General features: G+C 38.5%; 1 protein-coding gene across 1 annotated transcript in view; it reads right to left on the bottom strand.

Annotated features, from left to right (window-relative positions):
* USP47 (ubiquitin specific peptidase 47) overlaps nt 1–19,587 on the bottom strand; it is a 190,352-nt gene that overhangs the window by 65,949 nt on the left and 104,816 nt on the right. The window contains exons 10-12 of the mRNA XM_006865822.1: nt 15,912–16,007; nt 15,680–15,832; nt 5,430–5,597 (exon numbers count right to left, since the gene is read on the bottom strand). Of these exons, the coding sequence (XP_006865884.1) occupies nt 5,430–5,597; nt 15,680–15,832; nt 15,912–16,007 (417 nt within the window). The remainder of the gene's footprint in view (nt 1–5,429; nt 5,598–15,679; nt 15,833–15,911; nt 16,008–19,587) is intronic.

Raw genomic sequence — 19,587 nt, 5'->3', positions numbered from 1 at the left:
AACATTATCTGATACAGTGCTGGAAGATACTCAAAACATATCTGGGGAAGAGCTGCCTCCTCACATCTGAGTTGCTCATAATGACATAGATGGAGGAAAGCTTTCGGAACTTTCATTTACTGATGGGGCACAATTCAAAATGAGGAGAAACAGCTGCAAACATCCATTGTACAAAGCTGAATATACAAAGTATGAATCCAAGAAAATTGAAAGTTGTCACAAATGAAATGAAACGCATAACGTTCACTATCCAAGGCAAAAGTGAGCTGAAAAGGACAGCTACTGCCATTGTGAATCAGACAATTATATGGTTTACTAGGCAGGAATGACAAAGTGAAGAGGAATGGAGACATATTTGTTGTTAAAAAGAACATTTCAAGATCTAACTATAGTAACAGTTACTACCACTGTTATTAAAATCTTATGCACCAACCACTAATGCCAATGATGATGAATTTGAAGAACTAACTCTACCAACTTCTTCCTGGTGTGGCACTGTAGGATAAGCACTGGACTACAAGGTCAGTTTGAAGTGCAAGGTTGGCGGTTCACACTCATCAATCGCTCCTAAGAAACCCTACACAGGATCACTATGAGTCAGAACTAACTCAATGGCACTTCAACAACAACAACAACAAACCAACGTCTTCAGTCTGAAACTGATCAAGCAAGCCAAGATGCATGGATAATTGCTGGTGAATAGAATGTAAAAGCTACAAAGAAGGGTCAATAGCTGGACAATAGTTGGACAATATGGCCTTGGTGATAGAAATGATGCTGGAGATTTCAAGATAAAGACTTTTCAAAACCAATGACATGTATTTCAACTATACTTTTTGAAGAACATAAATGGCGAATACAAACACAGATCTAACCAGATGGAATAAATATCTAAGGGAAGAGATGAAGGAGAAGGTGAATATCAATAGTCAATATAAGGCAGGGCAGATTGTGGAACAGATCATCAATTGTTCATACGTAAATTCAAGCTGAAGCTGAAGAAAACCACAGATCCGCCAGAGTCAAAAATAAGACCTTAAATATATCCCACCTGAATTTAGAGATCATCTCTAGAACAAATTTGATGCATTCAACACTAAAAACTGAAGACCAGAGGAGTTGTGGAATGACATCAAGAGAACCATCCATAAAGGAAACAATTGGTCATTTAAAAGGTAAGAAAAAAAGACCAAAGTGGATGTCAGAAAATTCTCTGAAACTTGCTCTTGAATGCAGAGAAGCTACAGAAACTGGAAGAAATGATGAAATAAAAGAATTGAACAGAAAAGCTCTAGGAATTGATGGCCTGGTAGTGTAGTGGTTTGCACGTCTGGCTAACTGCAAAGTCAGCAGTGTGAATCCATCAGCCACCACACGAGAAAGATGAGGCTTTCTGCTCCAGAAGAGATTTATAGTCTTGGAAAGAGTTGGAAATGACTTGATAACAAACAGCAGTAGCAGGAACTGATGGAATACAATTGAAATATTAAAATAAGCTGATGCAGCACTAGAGGCACTCACTCAACTCTGTCAAGAAATATGGAAGACAGCAACCTGGCCAAATGATTTTAAAAGATACATATTTGTGCTCATTCTAACGGAATATGGGCATCATCATACAATATCATTAATATCACATGCAAGTAAAATTTTGCAGAAGATAATTTAAAAATAGTTGCCGCAACCACTGTGGAAAATGGTATGGCACTTCTTCTAAAAGTTGGAAATAGCAACACCATATGACCCAGCAACCCTTCTGACATGGTATATATCCTCAAGACATATGAGCCATGATACTAATACACACATGCAGGTCCAAGTGCAAAGAAGTAATCACAAAATGATGGAGACAGCCTAAATGCTCATCAACAGAAGAATGGATAAACAAACTTAAGTACATACACACAATGGAATACTACACAATGCTGGAGAATAATGATGAGTCTGCAAAACATCTAATAACATGGATGAAGCTGGAGGATGTTATGCTGAATGAAATCAGTCAATCATAAAAGGACAAATATTTTGAGACCACTATTGTGAAAAGTTAAGAAACTGTTTTCATGCATTAAGAAATATTCTTTGATGGTTTCCATGGGTGAGAGGGAAGGGAGAACAATTCAATGGCTAGAGGGTGTACACATGTTAATTCGGGAAACAGAGAAGGCAATATACAAGAGGGAGGTTGGCAGAAGAGTTACGAAGACAGGAGGACACAGGGTGGAATGCAAGGATTAAGGGGATAGAGGTAAATAGTGTTACATACACAACAGTCCTGCAACAACAGTGTTCTACGGGTATATAAATGGACAGATTCACAGGCTGAAAAGTTAGGGAAGAAGATTGGGAGTATACCCACAAATATTTAAATGTTTAACATAGGATACTTGCATATGGGTACTTACATTTGCTGCAAATACATATATGAATGTGATGCACAGAGGGCAAAATTAAAACTTCTTAGGCATTACCAAATACCTAAGGCAAACAGCTGGTAGGCTTGGAGGCTCAGGACCATAGTCCCTAAAGGTAATGGTCTACTTCCTGTTTTGGTGAGTAGCAACTGTGATATTAAAAGTTCATGAGCTGCCATCTAACATACAACTACAGGTCTCTCCATGTATGGAAAAGAGAAGAGTGATAAAGGAATCAACTAGTCCAACAGACCAATGGAACATGTGAACATCATCAGTCTTTATGAACCTGAGACCAGAAGAACAAGATGGCGCCCAGCTACCATCACCAACTGCACTGAAAGGGATCACAGTACAAGGTGAGAGACAGACTGGGAAAAAGTGTGAAATGAAACTCAAAATTCTGAAAAAGACTGGACTTGCTAGTCAGAAAGAGTCTGAAGTAATCTGAGACTATCTACCTTTCAGGTCTATAATGGAACTTACGTTTAAGTCCCAATTTTTAGCCAAGTGGTAAATAGGTTTATAGAGGGGATAGCAACATTAGTAAGGTATGCTAACCGTGGAATGGTCAACCATTCAAGATCAAAAGGGCAACATTTACCTACAGACAAAATTCAAAAGGATTGGGAAGGAGAGTGGAATGGAAGTAAGAATCACAGGGAGAAGGAAGATAGGATAACTTGTTTCATGGAAGAGAACGCAATAATTGAGATGAAACAAAGTGTATGATCTATTGAAGGTAAAATTGATGATCTGCTCTGTAAACCAGCACTCAATTCACAAAATAAAGATTAAATAATTCTAAAAGTTTTTAATATGCTTTTTAGATTGTAAACCTTACCAATGATTTATTCATTTTTCCTATTCATTCATTATTATTCCAAGAGTTTTAAATACTTTCAATGTACTCTATTTTAGAAAGACTACAAAGTTTTCAAAATATATGTGAATGGGAAAAAATATGCTAAAAAATGCAGCAGCTATACACTAACAGAAAGGTGGATTCAGAAGACATGGAATTAGGAGTATCAATGCTGACATCAGACAATTTGGTTGAAAGCAGAGAATTCCAGAAAGATGTTTGTTGTTATTGTTGTTAAGTGAGGTCAAGTCAGTTTTGACTCACAGCAACCCTGTACAGGGTTTCCGAGGAGCAGCTAATGGGTTTGAACTGACGATTTTGTGGTTCACAATCCAGGGCTGATCCTCTAGGAGTCCAGAAAGATATTTACTTGTGCTTTATTGACTATGAAAAACTTATTCAACTGTATTAGTTATAGCAAATTATGGATAACGCTGTGAAGAATGGGTAGTCCAGAACACTTGGTTGTGCTCACGAGGAACCTGTATACAGACCAAGAGGCAGTCGTTTGAAGAGAACAAGGAGATACTGAATGGTTCAAAATCAGGAAGTGAGTGTGTCAGGCTTGTAATTTTTCACCATACCTATTCAATCTGTATGCTGACCAAATAACCCAAGAAGTTATATTACGTGAAGAATTGTGTGGCATCAGGATTAGAAGACGATTGATTAACAACTGCAAAATGTGATGAAGATCAAGATGGCAGTCTTCAGTGTAAATTGGATCTCAACGTAAAAACACCCACAAAATTCTCACAACTAGCCCAATAAACATCATGGTAAATGGAAAAAAGCATTAAGTTGTCGAAGATTTCCCTTGTCTTGGATCCACAATCAACACTCATGGAGCAGTTAAGAAATTAAATCATGTATTGCATTAGAAGGGAAATCTGCTGTACAAGACCTATTTAAAGTTTTCAAGAGTAAAGATATCAGCTTGAGGACTACGGTGTGTCTGACCAAAACCATGGTATTTTAAATAATCTCATATGCATGTGAAAGCTGGACAATGAATAAAGAAGACAACAGAAGAATCAATGCACGTGACTTATATTTTGAGGAGAATATTCAAAGCACTATGGACTGCCTGCAGAACTGTGTTGTGAAGTGGAACCAGAATACTACTCATAAGAAGTGAAAACAGTGATACTTTGCCTATCATTCTCTGGATATGTTGTCAAGAGGGGCCAGTACCTGGAGAAGAACAGCATGCTTGTAAAGTGGAGGGTCAGTAAAAACAAGAAAAGCCACCTGACCCCCGCAACGAGATGGAATGACAAGATGGCAGCAACAGTTGGGTTCAAACATAACAACAATTGTGAGAAGGGTGCAGCACAAGACAGTGGCTAGTTTTATTGTGCACAGGGTGATTATGAATCAGAATTGAATCAACGGCACCTAACAACCACCACAGAGATAACTTAGTCTTGTCATCTTAAAGTTAAGATTCCTAAAACTATGCCTGCTTTGGCGGGGTGGGGGGTATACTTTAAGGGCTGTTGTGAGGGAAGGTGTTGGAAAGGGAGGGTCTGGTTTTACTCTACCTCAAAAGGATTACTTCTAAGCCTGTGAAACTACTGCTCCGAGAAAATCTTTAAATCTTAAACCAAAAATAAAAAAAAGTAAATGTCACTGAATAGTACATGTAGAGACTGCTGAATTGGTATAGGCTTTGGTTTGTAGTCTCCACAACAACCAATAAAATACATATAAACACAAACACACATCTATGAAAAATTACTTCTACTATTAACTGTTTTATAAAGGGCCCATGGCCAATGTGGTCACTTCTCTATAACAGGACAGTCAGATGTACTATGAGATTTTCAGACTCAATGCAACTTTCCTGACTGGAAATCCTGATCTCTGACTATCATGGCAGACTGGACACTACCGCCCAGGCTGCTGACACAGTTAGAGTGGAGTCTTCCAGAAATTCATGTTGCCACCAGTGTGCAGGAATTTTTCTTAAACTTTAATTACGATGATAAACATACATTTAAAAAATGCCATAGAAAAGGTCAACTTAAAATTAATCTTCCTTCCTAAGAAGAATTTCATAGTATTAAATATCACAACAGCTGTAGCCATTATAAAACAATATAGAGATTACTTCATTCTCTTTTTCAAAAAAAAAGCAAAAATGGTACCTTTTCAAGACCAGGTTTTGAAATTTTCTCAGTTCCACTATTGCTTTCCAGGCAGATTCCTTCATCAACACCATCATCATTGGAGAAGTCATTACTTAGCTGATCACTATGGCAACTGCCTTCATTTTCTGCACCACTGTCTGTACAACTTTCAGTTTGGGGCGATTTCTTTAAAACAGCAAAAACAACATTATCTTCAACTTATAAGACCAATAAAGATAAAGTAAGTTCAAAATGTTCTGATTACTGACATTTTCATATAGTTTTAGAAGTTCTTAGCTGTAAGATTTATTTTAAATCAATTTATATTTTCCATTAAAAATGAGATCTTGGTATTTTACGGTATTTCTATAGATCCTTAAAATTTGAATACAAGTAGTGATGTGGACTTCTATTAAACACCAATCATTTATTTTTTGTTTTTTAAATGTTTAATTATGAATTATGGGATAATTTACATGGGAGAACATTAGTTTTACATTCATTCTATTGTATATCATTTCACTGCTTTGGTTACAATCCCTTCCATGCATCATCAACAAACCAAAGGGTATATTCTACAAGCCTGCCCACCCACCCCCCAGTTGTTAGCAAACAGCCCCTCTCTCTCTCTCTGGGTCTAGAGTCCCCAGCTGCTCCATCTCTCAACGTCATCATCTCTGCCTTCATCTCAGGCATCACTGCTTCTCTGCGTAGGGTCCCGCTCTCCGCTCTTCTCCCTTGATGGTCCCAGAGACCTCCGCTCCTAGATTGCAAAGTTAATCACTCCCCTCCTTTTGCTATAAAACGTCTATCTTTACATTTACAACCCTCACAATCAGTCCTGATAACAATTATTCACTATTGTATCACAAGAGACCTAACCACATTTCCTTTCATCAGCCCCTCCTAGACAGATTGGATACTACTCAGTGGAGATTCTACCTTCCTCCACGTACTCTGGATCTAGGTTGCCTCTTGAAAGCTTGTAAGCCAGTCACTTCTTGCCTTTGTAGCTCCCCCATTTTGGGTAGCCAATGTTCAAGTTGCCCATCCCTGTCTACTCTGTATATGGAGGGGGTGGGAATGATCCTTGCTGTAAAGATTTATTTCCTCTTTTGAGATACTGCATCCATAGGTGTAGGTCAAGTCCATCAAACTGTATCAGAGTACTCTTTTTTTTTTCCCTCTTCTTTCTTCTTCTAGTTGAGCTCTGATCATCCAGTCATTGAAGCCAGGTCAAGTGGGTATTATCTCTGCAAGTGTGGGTGTTCTTATACACACACCCTCTCTTATCAGCTGGACGCTTCACTCTCCACTCCAGTCCTCTGTGTCTATGTCACTGACTCTGGGCCCAAGAGTCCCCAAGTCTTGCCACACTGCTGGCCAACCAGGTCTCCATCCACCCAGGTTCACAGGAGTCTATTGAACATTGTAGGGCTTAGCTCACAGCCTCATTGCTATTTTTCTCTCACTTCCCCTTATTGGTGATGAACGTGGTCACCAATCAGAGAGTGTATTCCCAATGAGTCTTAGTCTTGGAAAGGGGTTTACTGTGAGCGGACCCAACCACTTGCCTTGATGTCTCCTGGATGAGCAACTTGCTTGTTCTTGTAGTAATCAGTCAGTCTGCCTATACGGTTTTGTATTTTTCCTATCGGTCTTTCTTTTAAGAAGTATCTTCTGTTTTTCTAGTCGCTCCAGGCTGGTCTGCCCATCCTTTCAAGAGGAAATTTCTCACCTCAGAAGATTCTGGATGCTGTTCAGGATTCCACCTATAAAATCTTGTGTAATGCAGAGGCTTCACAGGAAGCCTCCTTCACTGAGTACCTTTGTAGCCCCATTTTAGGTAATCCAATCAGATATAGGTAAAAGATGGACTTACAAAGTTTCTATGGTGATATTTATGACTATTCCTTTCTCTCCCCTTCCAGTGTCTATTTTATAATGTAATGCAAGGAAAACCAAGATTCAAAAGACAGCCAAGCATCTTAACATTATTTTCCCCCTTTCCCCATTCCAACCATGTCTCAATCCCTGTATCCCAGAGCCCTGTTGTTCCAAGGTTGTGCATACATCATTTACCTTCGTCCCACTTAGGCCAGGCAAACCTGCCTAATTTTTCTTCTGCTTTGTTCTTCCATTCCCCTCTCCCTTCTTGTATACTGCTCCCCTCTCCAACACCCAAACTATCCTGTGTCTATTTCCTGCCCTGTGCTCCACTTTCCCATCACTCCCCTCACCCACCCCCACATCCCAGCAACCAGCAAAGAATTCCCCCCCTTTAGTATGGGTTCTTTTTCTTAGACTTTTATAGTAGTAAACCCCAACTATTTTTATAATTATAAAATAAAAATATAATATCTCTCTCAAAACAGTCCATAAAAGCAGAAAACCCAAGGCCCCAAATGAACTTCTGTTGTCCTCAAATTCCAAAAGAATATTATCTATTTTCTTGAACAAACAAGTTCAAGCCGTATGATAGGTATTACATAACTGGAGAAAAAAAAAATAAGACCTTGTATATAGTCTCAGGAATGTTATACTCAAAGCACTTTGACACAAATTTAATTTGGATAATTCCATTTCATACATAGCACAAACACCACCACCCTCCACCCTGCTCTTTTAACATTGTATGAGATGGCTTCAAATAGTTTGTGGAAAAACGTCATTATTTTTTAATTCCTTTATTCTACCAATGATAGTTTGAGAATGCTTCTCTAGGATGCAGGGTAACCCAATACGTACGAATCAATGATTAAAAGTACTTAAATCAACAAAAAAATATATAATAAATGTCAACTTTTTGACAAGAACCATCCCCATTTTACAGAATTTATCTAACATATAGTCCTCATTCTCAAGAAAGTTCTATTCAAGGAAAAAATAGAGGTGAAACCAACTTTAGATCTCTACACAAACTCAAAAAGATAATTCCTCAAAATTATTTCAACAAAGCCAGAATATCTTTGTCTTTTCCTAAGTACAGAACCTATTGCTGTTGTTAGGTGCCAATGAGTTGGTACCAACTCACAGCAACCCTATGCATAACAGAACGAAACACAGTCCGGTCCTGTGCCAACCTCATAATGGTTCCTATAAGGGAGCCAATGGTGTCTGCCACTGTGCCTATCATATTGGTGGGCTTTCTTTTTTCACTGACCCTACTTTACAAAGCATGATGTCCATCTCCAGGGACTTATTCTTCTACATAATTGTCCAAAGTATGAGATGCAAGTCTTGGCTTCCTGACTTTTAAGGGGTATTCTGTCTGTACTTCTTCCTTAGAGTCTTCCTCTTTTTTTTCAACCCTCTGCTTTAGCAATCATGATATCCTTCTTCAAGAACTAGTCCCACCTGATGATATATCTGAAGTATGAGAGACAACGTCTGGCCATCCTGGCTTCCAGGGAACATTCTAGTTGTACTTCATTGGTGTGCATTCCTTCCCATTTCTTTTGATGCTTTCTGCATCTTTCAATATTTTGCCCATTGTTGTTGTTGCTGTTATGTGTCATGGAGTCAGTTCCGACTCATAGCGACCCTGTACAGGGTTTCCAAGTCTGTAAATCTTTATGGGAGCAGAAAGCTCATCTTTCTCCCACGGAACAGCTGGTAGTTTCAAACTGCTAACCGTGACGTTAGCAGCCCGATTCATAACCACTACGCTACCAGAGCCTTCAATACAGTAAGTTGAGGTTTGAATTTTTTCTTCAGTTCCCTCAGGTTTACAGCTGAGTGTGTTTTTCCTTTTTGGTTTTCTAACTCCAGGGTTCGCACATTTTTAAAATAATAATTGACTCTGTCTTCTTGACCTTCTTGACCTTTGAAATTTTCTCTTCAGCTCTTGTATCTTCACTTCTTCCATTTGCTTTACCATCTCTAAGCTGGACAGCAAGATTCAAAATTTCTTCTGACATCCATTTTGGTCTTTTTCATTCGTTCTTGTCTTTTTAATGATCTTTTGCTGTCTTCCTATATGATGTTCTTGATTTCATCCCACAACTCTTCTGGTCTTCAGTGTTTAATGTCTACTGCATCAAATCTGTTCTTTCGATGATCTTTAAATTCAGGTAGTATATATTTAAGGTCATATTTTGGCTCATGGGGACTTGTTTTAATTTTCTTCAGCCTGAACTTGCATATGAACAACTATGATGTGTTCCACAGTGTGCCCCTGGCCCTGTTTTGGCTGACAACATGGAACTTTTTCATGGTCTTTTTCCACACATGTAGTCAATTTGATTTTTGTGTATTCCAATTGGTGAGGTCCATGTGTATATGTCTTTTATGTTGTTCAAAAAGAGGATTCACAATGAAGAAATTATTTGTCTTGCAAAATTCTATCTTGTGATCTCCAACACAGTTTCTATCACCAAGGCCACCACATTTTGCAACTAATTATCACTTCCACTTTGTTTCCAACCTTTGCATTCCAATCGCCAATAATTAACAATACATCTTGACTGCATGGTTGATCAATTTCAGACTGAAGAAGTTGGTAAAATTCTTCAATTTCATCAACACTGGCTTTATTTAGTGTGTGGTGTGCAATATTAGAAAACCAATATTAGTGTGTGGTGTGCAAATCTGAATAATGTGTTATTAGCTGGCCTTCCTTGTATGGATATTATCCTATCATAGACAGTGTTGTACTTCAGGACAGATCTTAATATGTTCTTTTTGATGATGAATGCAACACCATTCCTTTTTGTCATTTCTGGCACAGTAAACCATGTGACTGTCAGATTCAAAATGGACAATACCAGTCCATTTCAGCTCACCAACACTTAGGATATGGCTATTTCATTTTTTGGCTATTTCATTTTTGACAATTTTCAATTTAACAAGATTCATACTTCGTACATTCCATACCACGATTATTAATGGATGTTTACAGCTGTTTCTCTTCATTTTGAGTTGTTCCCCATCAGCAAATGAAGATCTCAAGGGCTTTACTCCATTCATGTCACCATGGTCAACTCTACTTTAAGGTGACAGCTCTTCCCCAATCATATTTTGATTGTCTTCGAACTTGAGGGGCTCATCACCTGGCACTATAGCTGGCAATATTCTGGTGCTCTTCATCATGTTTCAATAGTCAATACTGTGGTGTTATCTGACAGTGTTCCGCTGCTATTCATAAGGTTTCCAGTGACTATATATTCGGAAGTAGTCCGTCTCTCTTCCTTTCTAGTTTGTCTTCATCTGTGAGCTCAGCTGAAACCTGTCCACCATGGGTGACCCTGCTGCTATTTAAAATACCCATGGCATAGCTTCCAGAACACAGCAACATGCATGCTACCTTAGTATGACAAACTGACAGATGAGTGTTGGAAAATTGAACCTAGGACTGACTAAAAAATACTGTCAAACTTTATATACAAGATTTCTTCCCTTGAAAAAGACTTCTTTTTATAAGAAATACATTAGATTATTCATCATGAACATAACAGGCAGCAATGCTCTACGAAGTCATAGCCAACAGAATTTAAAAAAATATCAAAAAAATAATACATTATGACCATGTGGGATTCATACCAGGTATGTAAATATGATTCAATATTAGAAAAACAATCAACATAACCTATCACATAAATAAAAAAAGGAAGAGTACATGACCAAATCAATTGGCCCAGGAAAGCATTTGTCAAAATCCAACATCCATTCCTAAATAAACACGCAACAAAAAAGGAATAGAAGAGTATTCATCAACATAATTAAGAGCATATATACGAAACCAAATGTCAACATTACTATCATTGTAGAGAAACTGAAAGCATCCCCCTAGCAAGCAGGAACCAGACAAGGATGAACTTTATCACCACACCTATTCAACACTGTGCTGGAAATCTTCCCCAGAGCTATAAAACAAGAAAGGGAACTTAAAGGCAACCAAATACGCAATGAAGAAGCAAAACTCTATTTGTAGATGATTTAATCCTAAACAGACAAAATTCCAAAGACCTAGCAAGAAAATGATTGGAAGCCATTGAAAGATTCAGCAAAATGGCAAGATCAACATCCAAAAATCAGTTGTATTCCTGTACACTTTTAATAAAGAGACCTCTGAAAAGGAAATCAGGAAAACAATACCATTTATAATTGCCAACCAAAAGAACAAATGCTTGGGAATAAATTCAATCAGAGAAACAAAAGGCCTATACAAAGAAAATTATAAAACATTACTACAAGAAACCAAAAGAGACCTGCAGAAATGGAGGAATAGACTATTTCGTGGATGGAAAGCCAACATTTTGAAAAAAATCAACACTACTCAAATCAATCTATAGATATAATGCTTTCCCAATTCAGATTCCAACATCAATCTTTAAAGAGATGGAAAAATAGATCACTAACTTTATCTGGAAATAAAGAGACCTTGGATAAGTAAAGTATTACATGAGACAAGAAGCTCTGGTAGTGAAGTGGTTATGCATCGGGCTGCAAACCTCAAGGTCAGCAGTTCGAAACTGCAGCTGTTCCACGGGAGAAAGATGAGGCTTTCTGCTCCCGTAGAGATTTACAGCCTCGGAAACCTTGTACAGGGTCACTCTGAGTTGGAACCGACTCCACGGCATATCACCACCACCAACAACAACACAAAGAACAAAGTTGGGGGCCTCTCACTTCCTGATCTCAAAATCTACTATAGATCCATCAACATTGGTCAAACAGCCTGGTACTGGTACAATGAAAGATACATAGATCAAGGGAACAGAATTGAGGGCCCAGATGTAAATCCATCCGCATACATTGACAAAGGGCCATAACACATTAAGTGGGGAAGAAATAGTCTCTTCAACAAATTGTGTTGGCAAAACTGGAAATCTGTTCACAGGAAAATGAAGGAAGACTCTTATCACTATATAAAAAACAAAATCACTGTGGACCAAAGACTTAAATAAAAACCTAGAACTATAGAGATCATCAATGATAACATAGGGACGAACTTAAGAGCTCTAATACATAGCATAAATACACTATCAAACAGGATTTAAAACACAAAGAGCAGAAAACAAAAGAGATGATGGCTCAGACCTCCTTAAATATTATACACATAAGAGCATCAAAAGATTTCACCAAAGAGTAAAAAGAGAACCCACAGGCTGAGATAATTTGTTTTCCAATGACATATCAGATAAAGGACTCATCTTGAAAGTTCATACAAAACTTCAACACTTGTTCAAGAAAAAGGCAAACAATTGAATTTAAAAATGGGCAGAGGACATAAACAGACACTTCACCAAAGAAGACAGTCAGGTAGCCAACAAACATATGAAGAAACATTTACAATTATTAGCCATAAGAAAAATGAAAATTAAAAAAAAAAAGTGAGATATCATCTAATCCCAACTTTAATAGCAAAGTTAAAAAAATCAGAAAACAACAAATGCTTAGTGAGGGATTAGAGAAACTGGGACCCTTCTACACTGTTGGTGGGATTGTAAAATGGTGCAACCACTATAGAAAATGGTATGGTACTTCCTCAAAAAATTGGAAATAGAAGTATCATATGACCCAGCAGTTTCTCTCCTTGATTTATATCCACAAGAAATAAGAGCTAGAACGTGAGTAGATATATGCATGCTCATGTTCACTGCAGCACTATTCACAATAACAAAAAGATGGAGACAGCCTAAACGCCAATCAATGGAAGAGTTGTTGTTGTGAAGTGCCGTCGCGTTGATTCCGACCCATAGTGATCCTGTATAGGGTTTCCAAGGAGCAGCAGATGAGCTTTAACCACCGGCCTTGCAGTTCCAACAACTTTGCACTCTGACGCATTAGTTCACATCGCCACAATGGAAGAGTAAACAATATTTGGTACCTACATATGATGGAATACTGAATGATTCCATCCAGTGCTGAATGATTTGGAATTTGCAAAACACCTCATAATATGGATGAACCTGGAGAATATTACACTGAATAAAATTAGTCAATCACAAAAGGATAAATAAGAGACTGCTATTTTAAAAACTCAAGAAAAGGTTTACATGCTAAAAAAAAAAATCTTTAATGGCTATCAGGATTGAGAGGGAAAGGAGAGCAATTCTCTGGTTAAAGGGAAGGCAATATACAGTAAGAGAGAGGTTGACAGAAGAATGATAAAGATGGGTGAAGACACAGGCAGGAATGCAAGGGTTAAAGAGAATGGAGATAAAAACTGTTATATACACAACCATGCAACAACAGTGTTCTTCTACAGGTAAAGGTAACATGGACAGATATACAGGTTGATTGGGTATGGGAGAGGGGGTGTACACTCACAAAATTGTAAGGGTTTGACAGAAGATAACTGTACATAGGCATTTACCTTTTCTGCAAACACACCCATGAATATGGTGGAACATACAGGGAGCAAAATTATGAAAACTTCTTCGACTTTACCAAACACATGAGACAATGCGTTGCTGGGTCTCTGGTATCAGGACCATACTCTCAAGGAACACCATGGTCAACTGGCATAAACACAGTTCACAACGACAATGTTGAAAATCCTATTTGGTGAGTAGCAACTGGGATCTTAAAAGTTCATGAGTGGCCATCTAAAATGCAACTATTGGTCTCTTCATGTGTGGAGGATGTAAGAGTGATGAAAACTGAAGAAGTTTGGAATACATAAGCTCAGTGGGCTAATGGAACATGTGAACATCAATTTTTACAACCCAGAGACCAGAACTAGATGGTGCCTGGCTACCACTATCATCTGCTCTAAAAGGGTTCACATTAGAATGTCCTGGATACAGTGGGAGAAAATGTGAAACAAAACATAAAATAATAAAAAAAAAGACCAGAGTTGCTGGTTGGAAAGAGATTGAAGGAACCCTGTACTACAGACCTCTGCCACTCCTCAGAGCTGAAATGGAACTCACACATACGGCTCTCTTTACAACCAATTGGTGGATAGATATTTTTCTGGTGCACAGTGACCCTGTACAGGATTTCTGAGGCTTTAAATCTTTATAGACGCAAAAAGCCTCAACTGTCTCCCATGGAGCAGCTGGTATATTTGAACTGCTGACTTTTCAGTAGTACTTTCCCCAACATGTAGCCCACTATGCTATCAGAACCCACAATGATACCAGAGATTCTTAGATAGGATATGGAGGGGGGTACAGGAGGTTTGGAGTTCTGGTGTGGCGCTGTAGGTTAATGCGTCAGACTGCAAAGCCGTTTGAACTGCAAGGTTGGCAGTTCAAGCTCACCAGCTGCTCCTCAGAAATCCTATACAAAGTCGCTATGGGTTGGAACTGACTTGGAGGCACTTAACAACAACATGGGAGATTTGGAAGGAGACAAAAAAACACTAGTAAGGATGCTCACTAAGGAGTGATCAACCATTCAAGATCAAAAGGGCAACATTTCCCTATGGACAAAGTTCAGAAGGGTTGGGAAGGAGGGTGGAATGGAAATAACAACCTTAGGGAAGAAGTGATAAAACTATTGTTACATGGGAGGGAGTGCAATCATTGAGATGAAACAAAGTATATGATCTGTTGAAAGCCAAACTGATGATCTGCTCTGTAAACCTTAATCTTCACTCAATTCACAATGAAAAATTTCTAACAAGAAATACATTAGGAGTTCAGAGAAGCCCAATCTGATACTGATATCTCTGTAAGGATCGTCCTAAAATTATGAATCCTCCAAAAGTTTGGTATAATTTGAGACTTCTTACCGTAAACACAAGTGTTTGAGATAATATCAATTAAATCTTTCAAAATGTCACATAGCCATAGCTACAATCTAATGAACACGTAAGCTACTATGCATGCTCTTTTTGAAGAAATTATAAGAAGGAAGTATTGTCCTTACTTTATAGACAAGGAAACTGATGCTCAAAAATGTTACATGAACTATCTAAAATCAAGAAGCGAGTTAAGTATCAGGACAAGGTTTTGATCTTACATATAGATAGGCTCAATATGTGGGCACTATATTTTGCACTAAATAAAACTTGAAAACGTTTAAAATGATTTTGAGTTATTGGAAAAAGACATCTTTATACTCACAATACTATTTCAATCAGAAAAAAGCCCTTTATGATCATTTTGAAAATAAAGATTTTCATCTTTATAACTCTAAACCCTGTGCTAAGTGGTTGTAGATACTCCTTATAATGAAATTCTTTTACTGAATAAAGCAAGGTTCTATCAAGACTAAAAACTGAAACCGGGGGTCAAGTTCACCTAAGCAGCTCTTTAAAAATATGACTAAAATAGGCTAATGAAAAACATAATATAACAAAATATAATACTTACCTCATCTTCAACATCAATAAATGTACTCATGTCTAGCTCCTCAGGAAAAGTCATCCGATCATTCAATTTAATCCTATGCATAGTTGTATAATCAAAATCAAATCTTTTCAATTGTAGGGTCAGTAGATAAGGAAAATGCAAAAACCGAAGCCCCTAAATAAAAAAAGAAACACCTACTGAATACTGAATGCCAGCTCAGAAAATTAAACTTTAATTTCTGTATGGTATCTACCTTTCGGGCATCACACTTCTTCTTACAGCGTTCACAAAAATATTGATTTGGACCATCCAGGATCTCTGGCTGAATAAATGCATGCAATGCTTCTTCCTAGTCAGGGGGAAAAGGTTTTACAATTATTTTTAAACATTATGATATTAACGACAAAGTACTGAATCTACAAACAGTGCAACTGTCTGTAAATAGACTGGCTAAAAAAGTAGAAAATCAAAAGGCATAGGGATGGGGGGTAGGGGTGTAGAATGGGGAGTCGGGGGCTGCAAAAGGTTCGTAGAAAAATTCCATTATCTTTTCATTACATTTTTCTATTTACTTTTTGAAGCCCCCTCATAACATTACCATTGTAAAAGTTGAGAAAAAATTAATCTTTTGTTTTATTCTGCATAAGATATACCTGTTATTTAAAAATAGTTATCTTGCTTCAAATCACTCGTTTCTATTTAAGTTTTATATTTGACTTTATGTTGTGGTGTTATAATCTAACAAAACTACCCAGTCTTTACATTAAAATGTAATCCCACTCTTCTTAGAGAAGTAGTAATCTTTTTGGAGAAGGTAACATTTTAAAACTGCTGAAGAAATCATATTATCCTGGTGTGGTGCTGTGGGTTAATACGCCAGACTGCAAAGTCGTTTGAAATGCAAGGTCGGAGGTTCAAGCTCACCAGCTGCTCCTCAGAAACCCTATACAGGGTCGCTATGGGTCGGAATCGACTCGACAGCACATCGAAACAACAACATACATTTAATAATCTAATGATTATCCCGATTCACTAATGTTAGGGTCAATAACCCACCACCAAACTAGTTTATAAAGAGTGAAAAACACTGTAACCTTCTCACTGTATGTCAGATAGTGGTCCATTTGAAAATGGATAATGAGAGCTCCTGAATTGTTCACCCAGCAAAACAATATGGTTCTCATTTCTCCAAACAGCCTTAAGGCAGAAGCAAAAAAAGTCAATAAGCATATTGTTAAAGAATCAAGTAGAGCCCTGGTATGGCACTGTGGGTTAATAAGCTTGACTGCAAAGTCAGTTTGAACAGCAAGGTCAGCAGTTCAACCTCACCAGCTGCTCCTTGGAAACCCTATACAGGGTCACTGTGGGTCAGAACTGACTCTATGGCACTTAACAACAACAACAAATAATCAAGGGAACATAGTCACTTTTCTGGACTAATGGAAAATCTAAAGAGAAACAATACAGATCATCTTGTGAACAAGGCACAGCACTTTTTCACTTTTTATTGTGAATTAGGTGAAGGTATTCCATTCAAAATTTCATACATATATTTTGTTTCCTGTAATTGACTGCAATCCCCACAATGAAAAATCATTTATCCCACTTTGTCTCTATGTTTCAGGTTCCATATCTCCTTCGTTCCTAGTCATTTCTACCATCTGAACTTTGTCCTTGGGCAAATACTACCCTTTTGATCTCAAAGGACTGATTATTCTAAAGGAGTGCATACCTCCATAGTGTGATTGTTCCCCTGAAAGATCTGTTTAGTGCTTGGCTGAAAACTGAAGTGAGTTCAGTTCCACACCTGAAGAGTGACTAAGAGCTATGGTTTAGAGGGTTTCACCAGTCTCCAGTAAGCCTGGTTAACCATCAGTTAACAGTATTTCTCTCTATTCACTTTAGGCTTTTAAAAACAAACAAACAAACAAACAAAAACCACTCATGCATATATAATAATTTACACCTCCAAAGGGCACATTCTGCAAGTCTGCCTCCTGGGCACCAGCTCTTAGTCCCTCTCTTCCCAAGAATCTAGAGTCCTCAGCCGCTCCCTCTCTCCATGTCCTCATCTCTGCCTCCATCCCTAGTGTCCCTGCTTCTCTGGGTAAGGTCCTGCATTCTGCTTGTGCTCTTCTCCCTTGATGGTCCTAGGGTCCTCAGTTTCTGTAATATAAGATTAACCAACTCCCCTGTTTTTGTTACAAAACTTCTACCTTTACAATTGTGACAGTTGCAATTAGTCATGATAACAATTATTCACTATTGAATAATACGACTCTTACTCCCATCTCTCTTCACCAGAAGCATCAGACAAGATGAAAACTATTCATTGGGGACTCTTTCTACTCCCCCCCCCCCAAACTAAACTCCCTCTTGACATCTTGTAAGCCAGTCATTTCATGCCTTTATCGTACCCTCATTTTAGGTAGCCAATGTTTTAAGTTGCTTAGCTCTGGTAGCGTAGTGGTTGCAAATCGGACTACGAGCCGTAAGGTCAGCAGTTCTAAACTATCAGCTGTTCCGCGGGAGAAAGACGAGGCTTTCTGCTCCCATAAAGATTTACAGCCTCGGAAACCCTGTACAGGGTCGCTATGAGTCGGAACCAACTCCACAGCACATAACAACAACAACAACATCCCTATCTATACTGTGTACAGAGGGGATAGCATTGGTACTTAATATGAAGACTCCTTCCCTCTCTGTTGGTATTTAGAGTTACTACCTTCATAAGTATAGGACAGGTTCATCAAATTGTAGTAATTTACCCTTGTTTCTGTTATCAAAAGATTTTTTGTGTGTGTAATCTTTCTTTAGTTGAGTTCTGATTATCAAGCCATCGAGGCTAGGTCAAATGGCTACTTTCTGCAAGTTTGGGTGTCCTTGTGCATCTCCCCTCACTTCACATCAGCTGGATATTTCACTCTCAGCTCTAGCCCTCTGTGGCTATGTCTTTGTCCATGGGATCAAGTGTCCCCAGGTCTCACCATACTTTGGACCAGCCAGCCCTTCCTCTTCTCTCTCATCTCCAGGTCTACGGGAGTTTGTGGAATGTGGTTAAACTTAGCCCATTTCTTCCTTGCTGCCTTTCACCCTCTTCTACTCACCAGTAGACCAATGTGGTTGCCAGGAAGCTTACATGCCTGTTTGTGTGTTCCCTTTGAGTTTCAGTCTTAGAGGGGAGTTTGTCCTGAAGGAACTTGATTTTGATTGCTTGCCTTGATGGCTTCCTGGCGAACAGCTTGCTTACTGTTGTAGTAGCTAATCATGCTGACATTTTTGTTTTGGGTTTTTCCTGATGACCTTTCTTGGAAGATGTATCTTCTGTTGCTCTAGCTGTTCCAGGATGGTCTGCTTGTTCTTCCTAGTGGGAATGTCCCACCTCATAAGGTTGTGGATGGAACTCAGGATTCCACCTAAGTTCCTATACTCTGCAAAGGCTTTGCGAGAGGCCCATTTCACTGGGCAAGTTCTAGAACCCCTTTTAGGTATTCCAGTCATTTATAGGCTGAAGATGGGCTTACAAGTCTTCTCTAACCATGTTTCCCTACATTCCTTTCTATCCCACTCAAGTGTCTATTTTACAATAGTAGGCAAGGGAAACCAATATTCATAAGACAGTCAAGCATTTTAGTATTATTTCCCCTCTTCAAACTATGCCTAAATCCCTGTATCACAGAGCACTGTTGTTCCAAGGTTGAGCATGCATCACTATTTACCTCTGTCCCACTTATGCCATGTAAACCTGTCTCGGTGTTCCCCTACCCCTATCTATCTTGTTCTTCCGCCTCCTCCTCCTTCTTGTATTGCCCTCCCTAACACCCAAACTAAACCCTCCACCCCAAACCCCACTGTTGTGGTTACCTTATATTCCATTAATTCTTCCCTCCATTTAAGACAGTCTATTTTATCCTGTAATCTACCTGACC

This window comes from Chrysochloris asiatica, unplaced genomic scaffold (assembly GCF_000296735.1).
Source record: "Chrysochloris asiatica unplaced genomic scaffold, ChrAsi1.0 scaffold00083, whole genome shotgun sequence".
In the NCBI taxonomy this organism is placed as follows: Eukaryota; Metazoa; Chordata; class Mammalia; order Afrosoricida; family Chrysochloridae; genus Chrysochloris; species Chrysochloris asiatica.
Note: the sequence above shows the minus strand (reverse complement) of the source record. Positions and strands in the feature narration are given on the sequence as shown.